Here is a 12,933-nt window from a genome sequence, read left to right as displayed (position 1 = left end):
ACTTGTGGTTTGATTCCTCTCAGCCGTGTTTATTTCTGCCTGACAAGAAATTTGCTTTCTTTACCTCAACTACTGTGTTCAGTTTTGGGCTCTGTCCCTGGAGGTGTTCAAGAACCGTGTGGATGTGGCACTGAGGATGTGGTTAGTGGGCATGGTGGTGGTGGGCTGACAGCTGGACTAGATGATCTTAGAGGGCTTTTCCAAACTTAATGATTCTATGATTATTTACTGCGTGCAGCAAATAGTAATTTTCTTTTAAATTAACACTGAGCGCTAGAGAGAAGCGAAGACCTCTTGGAAAATACTTCTCAGAGGGGAAAAATATGGAAAAGGAATCAAACAATAAAATTCAGAATGAGTGGTGCTATGTTTTAATGCCTACCCTTCATTTTTGTGTCAGGAGGGGTAATTTATGCCATGTGGAACACACTTAGCCTTGGATTCACAGCCCACAGCTTTGCCTCGCCACACAAAAGAGGGAGAGGAAGGCCCCTACTCTTAGACTCTGGCTGCTGCCTTTGCATTGCCTTGTAATTGCGGGCATGCTTCCTGATGTGTAGCCTCATCATGCAGCAATCTGCTGTCATGGTTCCAAACATCCTGAGTCATTTCTCAGATGCAAACCTTCTGAAGCTGCTGGTGGAAGTCCCATTGGCTTTGTTGCACCTCTTCTCTTTATGAAAGTGAGGTTGCAATGGAGTGGTGCAGCACCGAAGAAAGATGTTTTTGTTATCCCGTGCCTTGCTTTCCATTCTTGGATCATTTTGGACTTTTTTCTCCTTAATAAAGCATCCTTTCTGCTCCCTCCCCTGGGCTCTAGCCCTTAGAGTGAGGCACACGAACAGCATAGTAACGCCGTTTCATCTGCTCACAGATCCCTTCTGAAAAATGTTTTCTTTCTGTGGCAACCACACCCTTTGCACGGATATGCTGCTGCCCCGACCTCATGTGCCGTGGCTGTTGTTGCTCGTGGTGTGCTTCCAGCCTGCGCAGCTCGCCTCACTCACAAAGCACAAAGATGTGCTGTGAGACCTGGGGCATCCCGGCTGCATTCACTAGGGCTGCTGCCAGTGTCATGTTTGCAACCAAAGGCAGGAAGAAAGGGGCTTCTCTCTGCAGAGATCCCCGAATGGAGGGATTTTGGCTGCTGCATCCTGAGCCAGGTATCATCCTTTACAGGTGGAGAACCAACAGACCACTGACACGCATAGGATGCAAAGGAATCCTTCATTTTTCAATTAGGCTTTTTTTATTTCAACCAATAGTTCAACAAGTGCTAAAACTTCCCCGGCAGTTTAATCTGGAACATAGAGTTGAGAAGAAAAATACCTTCTATAGCTTTACAAAAATATAAAGATTTTTTCTTTTAAATCCTGCACTTGAAGCAAGCACACTCCAACTCAGCAAAACAGACACTACATCTTAAACTGCAGACCTCTGCTCATCAAGACGACATTCTACCCCAGGGCAGCAGGCGCAATGTGTAAACGGTACAGAAACAGAGCAGGAAGACGTGGTAAAGTGTTTCCATCCCTTTTATCCTTTTTTAAAAACAGAACATCTTCAAAGAGTTTGCCTAAGAGCTTCTTCAGATTGGTCCTGCCAGGTGGTCCTTGAGTAGGGCATCACCGTGGCACTAAGGGGAAGGGAGCGTTCACCTCTCTTGGTGATCAATGAGCACGCCATCATCCATTGTTTCACATTAAAGCTTCTGAGCTTCAGGATGGGATAAGTTGCTCAGTTTGCTGCTAAGGCACTGGCAGCTTAACTCCTTTAGCAGTCAGGGCTGCCAGCACATGAGGTCAGGCCGGAGGAATAAAATGAATGGAATATATTGTATCACAAATGCACAGGCCGTGTGGTGGTTAATGTAGTGCCTGATGAAATGGGAAGATCAGGGGAGCTCAGCGCCTAGTTCTGTGCCTGTAACCAAGCAGAACTCTCGCAGAGCACAGGGACTGACAAATAAACCATGCGCTCTGAAGGGTGACATAACTGTGTCCAACTTGGCTTCTGTTTTCTAACAACAAAATAAAGGGAAAATATAGGCCCAAGGAGGGGGGAAGGTGCAGCACATGCAAAGAACCCAGATCACAGAATTACGCTTCAAGTCAGCAATACAAATAAACCAGAAGAGCCATTGTATCCAGTGCCAAAATAAACCAGAATTTGATTATTTGCAGTGCCATTATGAAGGTCTTTTTCTAGTGCTTCCTTTTTAACCATCTCTAAATAATAGGGAAAGAAAATGCCTTTCTTGCACAGTTTGCACAAATTGTGTCACATTTGTGTTTAGCGTAGCCCCATGTCTTGGCAAACCTGGATCTTTGCAAGCCCATGCTTCATAACAAGGATTTAACTGTTGTAGTTCAGATGTGAATGTGCTTTTTTGAGGTAAGGACAGGTAGTTATAGAATCACAGAATCCTTAGAGTTGGAAGGGACCTTGAAAGGCCATCTAGTCCAACTCCCCTGCAATGAACAGGGACACCACAGCTACATCAGGTTCCCAAGGCCTGATCCAGCCTCACCTTGAAAGTCTCCAGGCATCCTCCACATCTCTGGGCAACCTATTCCATTGCCTCACCACCCTCACGCCAAAAGATTATTTCCTTAAGTCTAAACTAAATCTACCCTCTGAGCTTGAAGTTCTCTTGAGAGACTATTGTAATACTCCTGACATTAAGCAATTAAAGCAGTAATCAGTTGTGGCCCACTGCCCTGGTGAATACAGAACATAGTGCTATGGGTTGGCTCCTTGGCACTGGGTTCAGTCCTGCCTTACCAGGACGGGTGGGTTTCAGCCAGGACTCAGCTGTGTGTGGCATGTACATTCGGAAGGATCAGAGTTTAACAGCTCCCGGATATTTGTATTTTCCAGAGATGAGACCACCTAACATGGCAATGGTTGGTGGTGAAAGAAGCTTGTCTCGTGCGGCTGGAGGAATGCCACATCAGGCACATCTTTACAAGTAAGAGCTAACAGGAGCTCACTCATGCAGCTATGTCTTAAACAGAAATGAGAGGCTAAGCCACTATTTGAAGAGATGTGTCTGAGATCTTGTAATAGCTCACTAATTCATCTGGAGACGTGCTGGTGGAAATCTGCTGACTGCAAGAGTGAGGTCTATTACGAGAAAACCAAGCTCCCTTCCGGTTCTTAGGGCTTGACTTGCTGGCTTTCAGCTCCTTCCATCAGGCTGAAGGAGAATCTGGTATCAGGTGTGTGGATGAGCACTGCTGAGCCATCCTGGGCTCTGATTCCGACTCCTGAGCTATTCATGGGCTTTCTGCAGTTTTTCATGCCTGAGAACAAGTGTGAAAGATGTGACTGATCTGGCAGCGAGAGCCTGTGGTTGTGTCTCCTCGTGCTGCCTGAAAATCGGGTGAGCGGACTTTGTTCCCACTCTGTGGAAATCCCTGCCAAAGGCTGACGCCAGCTTGAAACAAGCTGTGCAGAAGGCACGCTCTGTGAGGAGGCAGCGAGCCTGAGTATGGCCATCTGCTGCCTGGATGGCTTTTTCCTGCTTGTTCGGCCAGGAAGGCCCACGTTATCACTGTTTCCAAAGCATGCTTTAGCTCTAGCATACAGCATGGAGATTCACCTACGTAAAGCTGAAAGCTTTATTCAGCATGGGCCTTTCCTGTGACTCTGGGAATGACCCATTAGAGGGTTCTTCCTCCTGTAGCACAGGACTGGGCAGCTGAGAGCTGTGACCTCACTCCCTGTATCTCTCACGTTTCCTCCTGGGAGCCAGCACACTCACACAGTAAAGGCCTCAAGGCTGAGCCATGTCCTCAGTTACTCCCCATTAATGTGGGGAACATGGTTCATCCACGAACTGTACCTCCTTCCTGGCCCTAAACATCTCCCTCACCCTCTCTCCTTCCACTCGTGTCAGTATGTACATGAGGATGTACTGACCACAGGGGAAATCTGCGGGTTTCGGGGCAGGCCGCTGCTGATGGAACACATCATCCAAGGGCTCTGCCTATCCAACTCTGTCAGCAGTGACTGCCCAAACCAATGTGGGTTCAAGCTCGGTGAAACCACAGTGCATGTTGGGACCGTCTAGCAAGGAGAAAAGGGGGGAGGCGGTGGCAGCATTCGTGCGACTCCTGCTCTTTGCTCTGGTAAGGCAGGGCTGGCCTCCATCCATCAGACAACGAGGGTCTGCTTCCTGCTGCGTTCTTGCTCTCTGAAGTAAAGGCAGAACTGGGGCCCATGGTGGGCTTGCTGCTGAGACCCATCACTTGTTCCTATTAAGGCCACTTACATCACTGTAACCAGGTGGCTAAGTAGGGCTGCATGACATTAGACCTGCTGCTTTCATTCATCCACCTGGCTGATACAGCACCCAAGGTACAAACACTGCACATGGGGTATATAAGGCCTCATCAATATGGCAACGGAGCACGTCACTGCAGACTTTTATCAGCAACTTACTCATGCTGCGTATATCTGACAGAAAAAATGCTTCTTCTGTCTGGCTTGAAAGGGACTTGGTTGTAACCACTTGCTAGATACATAAGGAAGTGTTGATGCAATTACGCAGCTAACAAAATTGAATGAGAAAGCATTAAACCACTGGTTATTTTTACAATGTGATGACTGTAAAATAGTTTAAATTACTTGGGATATCTTTTAATTTGAGATATCGACCATTCGGCACTATCTCAATGGAGGGCGGTTGATTTGCTGTTTCCTTCTGTGTTGAGCTGTGAGATCACGACCAGGTAAATCTGTGTGGGTTTCCATCCTGTATACACATCTCTACCAGAATCCTGAAGCCAAAAGGAAGCCACTGTCACCAATTTGTTCCATGGAGTTAAAATTTTGATGACAAACCAAGCGTTGGGCAGAGCAGTACGACAACGGTAAAATGGCTAAGACAACGAAGCAGGATCACAATGTTCACCCCAGCAGTTAAACAAAAAAAAAGAAAAGGAGACCCCCTCCCGCCCCCCAGAAGTCTGCAGTCCTAAAGTGCAATTACTTTTGTGCAGTCATGTCAGGCCAGGGATCAGACTGGATGAAGTTCAAAGCACAAACATCAAACGAGTGCCGTTCATGATTCAAGGAGGGGGGAAATAAGGAAAAGAACAACAGTTCTCAGGCATTCAAGTGCATCAAGAAAATAAACGTCCCTTTCTTTCTGAAGAAAAACAACCCTCAGTCTGTGGAATCCTGGCTTTGTAGTCATGAAAAATAGTTTTTTCACTTCTAGCTGAGAATGTCCCAATATGACACAGTACAAATAAACAACACCAAAGCAAGAGCTGGGGCGCTGGGATGTTTTGCTGGTGCCCTGCTGCTATACAGCCGTATTTTATTCTCCTCTGGTGACTCTTCAGATCTGGGTACGGATGAAGCGCACTGAATTAAAGGCATCTGGTAGGACGTGGCTCTCTTTTCCGGTCGGTCGGGGCTGGACCCATCGCTGGGTCGCTGGCCGTTGTACAGCAAGTACCTGCCCCTGGCGTCCTGCTCCATCTTGAAGATTTCGTACTCGGTGTGAGGCAGGCGGATGCCAAGCGCGATGCAGCCGTTGGTGTGGGTGACGTCTTGCTGCACCCCGACTTGCCAGGAGCCCTGCGCTCCACACTCGTTCCCATTGAAGACGTTGAGTAGAGAGGCCGTGGACACATCCATCGGCGTGACCTTCATGTGGTTCACTGTGAGCAAGGAAGAGAGGACCTGTTAGCAGAGGGACAGAGGTGAAAGCGAAGGGGACACGCTGACATCGGCCTTGTGACCCTTTCGACTGCCTGCACTGCGCAGCACGCTCCATGTCCTCTGCAGGCACAACCTTAGCATTTGATCAATGCCTGCTGCGGTCACTGAGGAAAGGAAACTGCACAATCCTTCAGAAACTGACCCTTTTGTCTCTGTTTTTAATGACTAATGCTAGTGATGTCACGGAGGGATCAAGTCAGATGTGTCGCTTAATGCATTTAGAAAGCATGGGGATAAGGCTATTTTGAATACATCTCTGTGTAGGTACCAGTGCTTCCTGAATTTATGTTGGCTTGTCCTTTAAGCTAACTAACAGGAGTTACAGCAGCTCTGAATCTCTGTTTGTTCTTCCTTAAATCATTTTTTTTACATTGCAGGTGTAGCCAACAAATCTATTCGCATCTTTATACACCTTTGGTGTAATTACTTCTTGCAGAGAATGCACACGCACACAAAAATTCAGCTGGAAAAAACCTGATGGCTCCATATCTCAGCCAGAGATTGAGCAGAGCTTTACATAAATTCCAGGCAATCCTTCCCAGATAAAGCCTAGTTGAGATGCATTAAAGAGGAAATGAGAAAACTCTACTTGCATTTTTTTAACATCCCTATTAAACAAGAAGGAGGGCTACTTATAACCTACATGTATCATTTTGAAACATATCTAAAGCTAAGGAATTAATAATTTCCAATTGGAAAATTTGTAAAATACCGCATTCTCTATATATTACCTGTTCTTTTTTCATGACTTAAGTATTTCTGAATGATGGGGACTTTATTTTTATATAAGCGGAGGCTGCAATATCAAACAGAAATATTGCAGCTTCTTCACTTTATTCTTCAGCTGAGTTTAAAAAGCTGGGAAAAGCCAAACTGAATGGGCCTATGGAAGCTGAGCAGAAGTTATACTTTGTGTGCTTTTAGTACTGTATCAAGAAAAAAATTCTGAATGGATTGCTGCTGACCAAACCAGAAGCGAATAACCAACCCTCATACTTCCAAACACACCAAACTCCCAGATTCTTTTGCAGGCCGTTAACAATGTACATATCATTTTATACTTGTTGGGAATTTTATTCTGAGGTTTCATAAGCAGATATTTGACTCAGTGGCTCAACACTTGATGGTAATAGTTCAAGTGTGCATAAGAGATAAGAGAGCAACCTGAAAGTTTTACCAGAACAAAATTAGTGACCTTGATCTGTGAAGTAACCTGGCATATTATAAACCTGAAATTCAAGCAAAAACTAGGAGCTGAGCTGGAACATGTTGCATACAACTAAGAAGAGCAAAAGCTCTGACAGGCAAAGATATCCTGCATCCTATGGAAATCCTAGATGAGTAAATCCTTTCTTATAACTAACTACTTTCCTAAACTGAAGACATGCAGGAAGCTATATGCTTCTCACATAGTAACTGAAAGGAGGAGAGGAGCCTGCAGCGTGCTCGGGGTTTTCACATGCTCTGCTGAGGCTGGTGCTATGGAAGGATTTTGTGTTTTGGAGATGTTTGTTTGTGTAAGTGGTTAAAACCACTGAGCTCTTTCTGAGCAGGCTGCCATGAGGCTGTTGGTGTGAGATGACTTTTCAGCCGCAGGGACCTGGAAAGTGCCACCACTGAGTGTCGCTTCCTGGAGTACTTGAGGGGGTTCACTTAGATACATCTAGTCTGCACTGCGATGGGATTAATCAAAGCTGGCTTTGAAGACATCCCTGCTTGCTCTAGGCCCCCTTGGAAGCTGATGAAACAACACACGCTGCTATATCTGTCTTCCCAGAAAATTATTTATACCACTTATGACCTGAAATGCCTTCAGAAGGCCCTTTCTTTTCTGTCTACTGAGGAGCCCGAGGACACGGATCTAATCTCGAGAGTTTTGCTTAGATGCTTGACATCTGGCTGCTGGACTCCAACAGGTAGTGACACAAAGTCTTACTTTATTGTGTCTTACTTAGAGATCTCAGTATTTTGCCTCAAATGAGTATGGCCTCAGTGGCACAAAATGCCATGCAGCTACACAGTTTGGCTGGGTGCTCACAGAAGGCCTTCCAAAAGAGCCTCCCATTAAGTAACTCCCAAGAATAATCATAGAACACTCCCAAGAATAACAACAGAATGAAGTCATTAGTCATCCAGCTGCGGTGAGCAAGCTCTGCTCTGCGTCCCCAACTACGTGGCCACCTCTGCCCCCACCCTACCTTTGAAGACAAACTCTGTTCCGCCCATCACTTTGGCTGAGTGCACTCCTCGGCTGTAGCGGCCCTTGGCATAGATGGTGAAGGTGGGATGCTTGCAGATGGGGTCGGAGTAGTGGTAGTAGTGGCCCTCCCAGGTGTTGTTGTTGTCGTGGAAGATGAAGTGCCGCGTGAGGAAGAGGACCTCTGGCCGCACCTCACAGCGCTGGCTCACCCACTCGCCGTGCAGCCCGATGGTCAGGTCCGCCTTGGGGGGCAGGATGGGTGGGTGGTGCTCATCTGAGCGGTAGATGATTCTGCATGCGATGCATGTGCGGTCATGGTTCTGAAAGAAAGCACAGAGGAAATCTCATCAGGTGCTATCTGCAAACAAGGGCAGATAACCAGGGCATTTGTTTCAAGCAGGAGTGGAATTAAGAGATTAATTCTCACATCTAAAGTGAATATTTTAGTTCAGCTTTTGATGGAATCTAGTAAAGGCTGACTGTATCCTTCATGTCACACATGATGTGGTCAGACTGTAACTTAACTATGGCAGGAACCCGACGAATCTCATGTTAGAAATGATTACCTTGTTCAGCTCTTTGCATCAGTTGTTAGCTTTGGCACTGCAGATGGACACGTTTGTCCTTAGTGTGCTTTTCACTTGGGCAGCAGCCTGGGAGAAGAGCCACCTGCTATTTTAGGCCTTGTCAGCTTTCCTGAGCTCAAGCACCAGCTTGTGAGGTGTTCCCTTTGCCTATCTAGCAAAGTCCCAACTGCAGCCTCTTTTCCTCTCTGTGTCAGGCACATGACCCCGCTGACAGCAGCATGGATAGGGAGATGTGAGTGAGCCTGCACAGAGCCTGTGGCGCTCCAGGAAGCAGATACGGCCTAGTGTCGCTGAACACAGTGAACGCTTTATGGCTCCTTCCAGCAATAGTAGGGTTTGCAGTGTCTGTCAGGCTCGATGAAGGCTCGCTGCTGAACCGTTCTGCTGAGCACAAGCCTCTGGGAGCCAAGTGTCCCAGTTTTCAGCCATGTCCGTGAGAGCTGAGGGTGTTTCACAACGTGCAGACAGGGCCTCTCAGAAGTGCTGCCCACTCTGCCCTGGCACAGGAACGCGACCTGGTAGGTTTCCTCACATCACCTCGGCAGTTTGAGCAGCCACTGGGGAATGAGTTGTGTACAGAACAAACACTTTTTCTTCATGTCCTTTTCCAGCTCTCCTCTGTGATCTCTCTGAGCTCCTCCCATTATACAGATGCTCAAAATCATCACTAATACTTTAAGGTCCACATATGCCATTATGGAGTCAGCATTTCTCCATTTGCTATCTTCAGCTCGTGGCACAACTTAGGATCCACAGTTACACATAACACAATAATATGACCATAGGTAGCTTCAGAGAATCAACACACGACTCAGGCAATACATCATTCTTATACATATTAAATAGTGTGTATGTTTGTCAGTAAAAATCAATAAAAGTCTGCTGCTTGCTTCACTGGGATGTAGACTAATGGTCTGTGTACAAAATGACAAGAAATCATAGAATCTTGGGTTGGAAGGGATCTCAGAGCCCACCCAGTCCCAACCCCGTGCCATGGGCAGGGCTGCCACCCACCAGCTTAGCTGCCCAGGGCCCCATCCAACCTGGCCTTGAGCGCCTCCAGGGATGAGACACCACAGCTTCTCTGGACAGCTGTGCCTGTTAAATGGTGTAGGCCAGGTTCACCTGAACCAGAGTTGGCCCACAGACCAGCTCTGAGGAGAAGGCTGGACTTGCTGGCCTCCATAGGGTCTTTCCACCCAAATCTACATGGTTGTCTGGGAGCCACCTGTCACTATATTACTGAAGTGGATCATTCTTTCCCTTTGTGGAGCCTGCTAAGTAATTTTAAAATTCATGTTTCAGCATCTGCAAACAGATAGAAGGACCATGAGTACAAAAAATATTTAACTAAGTGTAGCAGAAATGCTAAGTCATGGCCTGAATCAGTGGTTGAGCACCTGGTGGGAAGGCAGGGCCTACCCAGAGGTGCTCAGGTGCATGCATTGCACCTGAGTGACTAGAAGGGTTGGAGCCAGGATCCACTCCTTCCCACAGCTCATTTAAGGGTTGGCAGTGGAAGCAAGGGAATCTTGCTGCAGGTCCCTGCCTACCTGAGGCCTTCTGAAGGTAAGCAGCTTTCTTCCTTTGTTTCTGTGTCCATGGCTGCTGCATTTGGGCTTGTCCTCATTTGCTGTAGCAAAGGACTTTGCCCCTCCGCTACTATCGCTGTACTTTTCATTACATTATAGCGTTACAGTAAGTTGAACTGGAACTGGTGAAGTTAGCATGGTTTTGTGGCATTGTAACTAAAAGCAGAGGTTGGTGCAAAATATATAGTTCTCCTGGACACTGGAAACACAGGTAATGCACAAAGACTGTGAAACTGGGGTGTTAGAATCTGAAACTGCAAGTTTTAATTTGCGTTTACTAATCGTCAAGAAGGGAATCAAGATTCCATCTGGCTTTCTATCTTGCTACGGGTTTCTTGTGTGGCTTTCCCATGTGACTTGATCTCAGTTCGTACAAATAAACAGAGCTTTTCTGTTTGACATTAGGACTGGTAGGAGGTTAAAGACTGTGAGCTGTCCGAAAGTAGGCAGAAATTTTAGGTGCCTTAAGTAAATAAATAATTAAAATTGTACGTAGCTTGAACAAATTTCAAGCACAATCTGACAGAAGCCTGGTGTCCTCCTTTCACTTTGTCTATAGTAGACTCACCAGGTTTAATCTGCCACCTTGTCTGGGACTTAACCAAACTGATCTGTTGAACTCCACCTTCCTTTAGAGGCTGTCAAGTCTCTTTCTTTAGAAAGTGGTCTGGTTTCACAGAACTACAAAATTTGCCTGTGTCCTTGCACAGACACCTAAAGTGAGCCAAGCCAGGTGCCTACCTCATACTTGTTCCTCCACTGTTGCTGTCCCACAGTGGAGCAGATGAATGTTACAGCTCTCTAATACCATAAAAGCTAATAAACCGCACAGTAACTTCATTGCTGTGACTGTCCCACCAGCATGAAGGAAAGCAAGAAGATGGGGAAAAGACAGCATTACAGGAACAAGTGTTTCTGTTGCCCTTGGTCAAAATCTGAAGAAAAAAAGAAACCCTTCCTCTTGTCTTCCTGGTCACTCTTGGATGTTTGTGGAATTTCTCTGTTGCTTCTCAAATCTAGTGCATGGACAAGAAGGAAACTTTCAACCAGGAAGGACCACCAAGCATAAATATTCCTTTTGCCATTTCTGGAGCAACGAGTTTAGGTTCTGTCTCTCCCCTGCAACACTAATATCCATTTGAATTACGAGCCAAGGCTCTGATACTGGGCAGAGAGTACTATCACTGTTTCATGTCTTCTCCATCACAGAGAGGGCGTAGAAGATGCAGATGAGTCCTACGTGCAGCTGCTTGGTCCCCTGTGATGTCTCTTGGCTGTGGAAAGCAGTACAGCAGGTAGAAGGCGGCTCATGGAGCTCCGTAACGCAAATACACAACCGTGAGCAGTTCCTTCCTCCTTATCAGGACTGAGGTTATGTCCTGAGGCATAAGGAGGAGTTATTTCCTCAAACTTGCAGAACTCATGCAATGGGAATACATGGCACTCCTGATGCTACTGCTGTGCGTGGAGGGGATTCCTTGGACAAACACAGGGAAGGTCCAGGGTACCTCAAAGAAATCAACGTGAAGTCTAGCAGTACAAATACTACTCTGTAGTTCTTTGACCACAGTGGTCTGTATCCTGAACTATGATAACTTTTAATTTCCAAGGACTGCACCAGCTGTGAAGGCCTGGCTGGCTGCACCACTAATAAAGGTTCATCCTGCCTACCTTTTAGTTACTGGAAATGCACCTGAATGATGGGGCTGAGGCTGCAACAAAAAGGACAGAAGCAGGGAGAGGCTGGAGAGGTGAGGAGGGGAAGCAGCAGTGTCCCCTTCAAATCAGTGAGACACCGGAGTGGTTCAGGTATCTCATCAGGCTGTACCCTGAACGCACTGCTTCTCTGAGATTAGTGCTTGAACCTAAGCCTGTGTAAACCTTTTTCACTCTGGTACTATCTTCCACGGAGTTACAGACTTCTCAGTGGAAGAACATGCCACATGTAAAACCCCTCAGTACAATTTTTGTCCAAGACACAAGAAAGATCTGGTTTTCTTATGAGACAATTGGATTTAATTACATGTAATTTATGCTTATCAATTGACTGTATTTTTCACTGTTGCTTTTTTCTGGTCAGCTGCTCTTGGCTCTTAATTACACTGGCTAAAGCCTTACAAATCACTCCCTTTCCACTTGTCTCAGGAAAGATTAATCTCTAAAAACAGACGTTCAAAGAAAATATGGAACAGAGGCAGAGGACATTTGAGTCCAAACACGATTAAGTACACTCAATAAAAAGCTCATTTAGGCAGGACATAAACTAGAAAGCAATAAAGTGATCAGTGGACAAGATGAACATCTGTTTTATGTTTGGAATATCCTAGGTGTACAGCACAGTATTTCTAACACTGGGGTCTTGCTAAAAGGAACAGCCCATGAAATAGCTGCTGCCCACTAAAGGGCAGAGGGAAGGTGCCTCCATGCAGCTCCTGGAGCTGATCTGTGCAGGCCCAACTCCTCATCCTCCTGGGTGCTTCTCTGAAGCCAACTTATGAATTAATCCATGAGGCCACGTGGGTTGAAAGGAGCACAAATCTCTGGCTGGAAACTCAGTTCTTGTACTTGGGGAGAAAACAGTTTATGACCTGAAAATTTCCACCAACGTTTTTCCTTATCCCTCTCTCCTGCTGCCTCAGCTGAAGTGGTAACAGGGCCAGGCTGCTCTGGAAGCCAAGGAGGGAGGTTTCTAATAAAAAAAGAGCAAACAAGGATGAGGTTACTTGATCTTTTTCCCAATTGCTGTGGATAGCTGGAAACACAAACCTTCTCAACATATCTTTTCTCTTTAAATTCCATGTGATTCTATGGCTACCTA

At 46.2% G+C, this 12,933-nt stretch overlaps 1 protein-coding gene across 1 annotated transcript in view; it reads right to left on the bottom strand.

The window, feature by feature from the left end:
• APCDD1 (APC down-regulated 1) overlaps positions 1,227-12,933 on the bottom strand; it is a 31,142-nt gene continuing 19,435 nt past the window's right edge. The window contains exons 4-5 of the mRNA XM_021387691.1: positions 7,935-8,256; positions 1,227-5,675 (exon numbers count right to left, since the gene is read on the bottom strand). Of these exons, the coding sequence (XP_021243366.1) occupies positions 5,224-5,675; positions 7,935-8,256 (774 nt within the window). The 3' untranslated portion in view covers positions 1,227-5,223. The remainder of the gene's footprint in view (positions 5,676-7,934; positions 8,257-12,933) is intronic.

Source organism: Numida meleagris, chromosome 2 (genome assembly GCF_002078875.1).
Source record: "Numida meleagris isolate 19003 breed g44 Domestic line chromosome 2, NumMel1.0, whole genome shotgun sequence".
NCBI lineage: Eukaryota > Metazoa > Chordata > Aves > Galliformes > Numididae > Numida > Numida meleagris.
The sequence above is the reverse complement of the archived record's forward strand: the minus strand, read 5'-3'. Positions and strand labels throughout refer to the sequence as shown.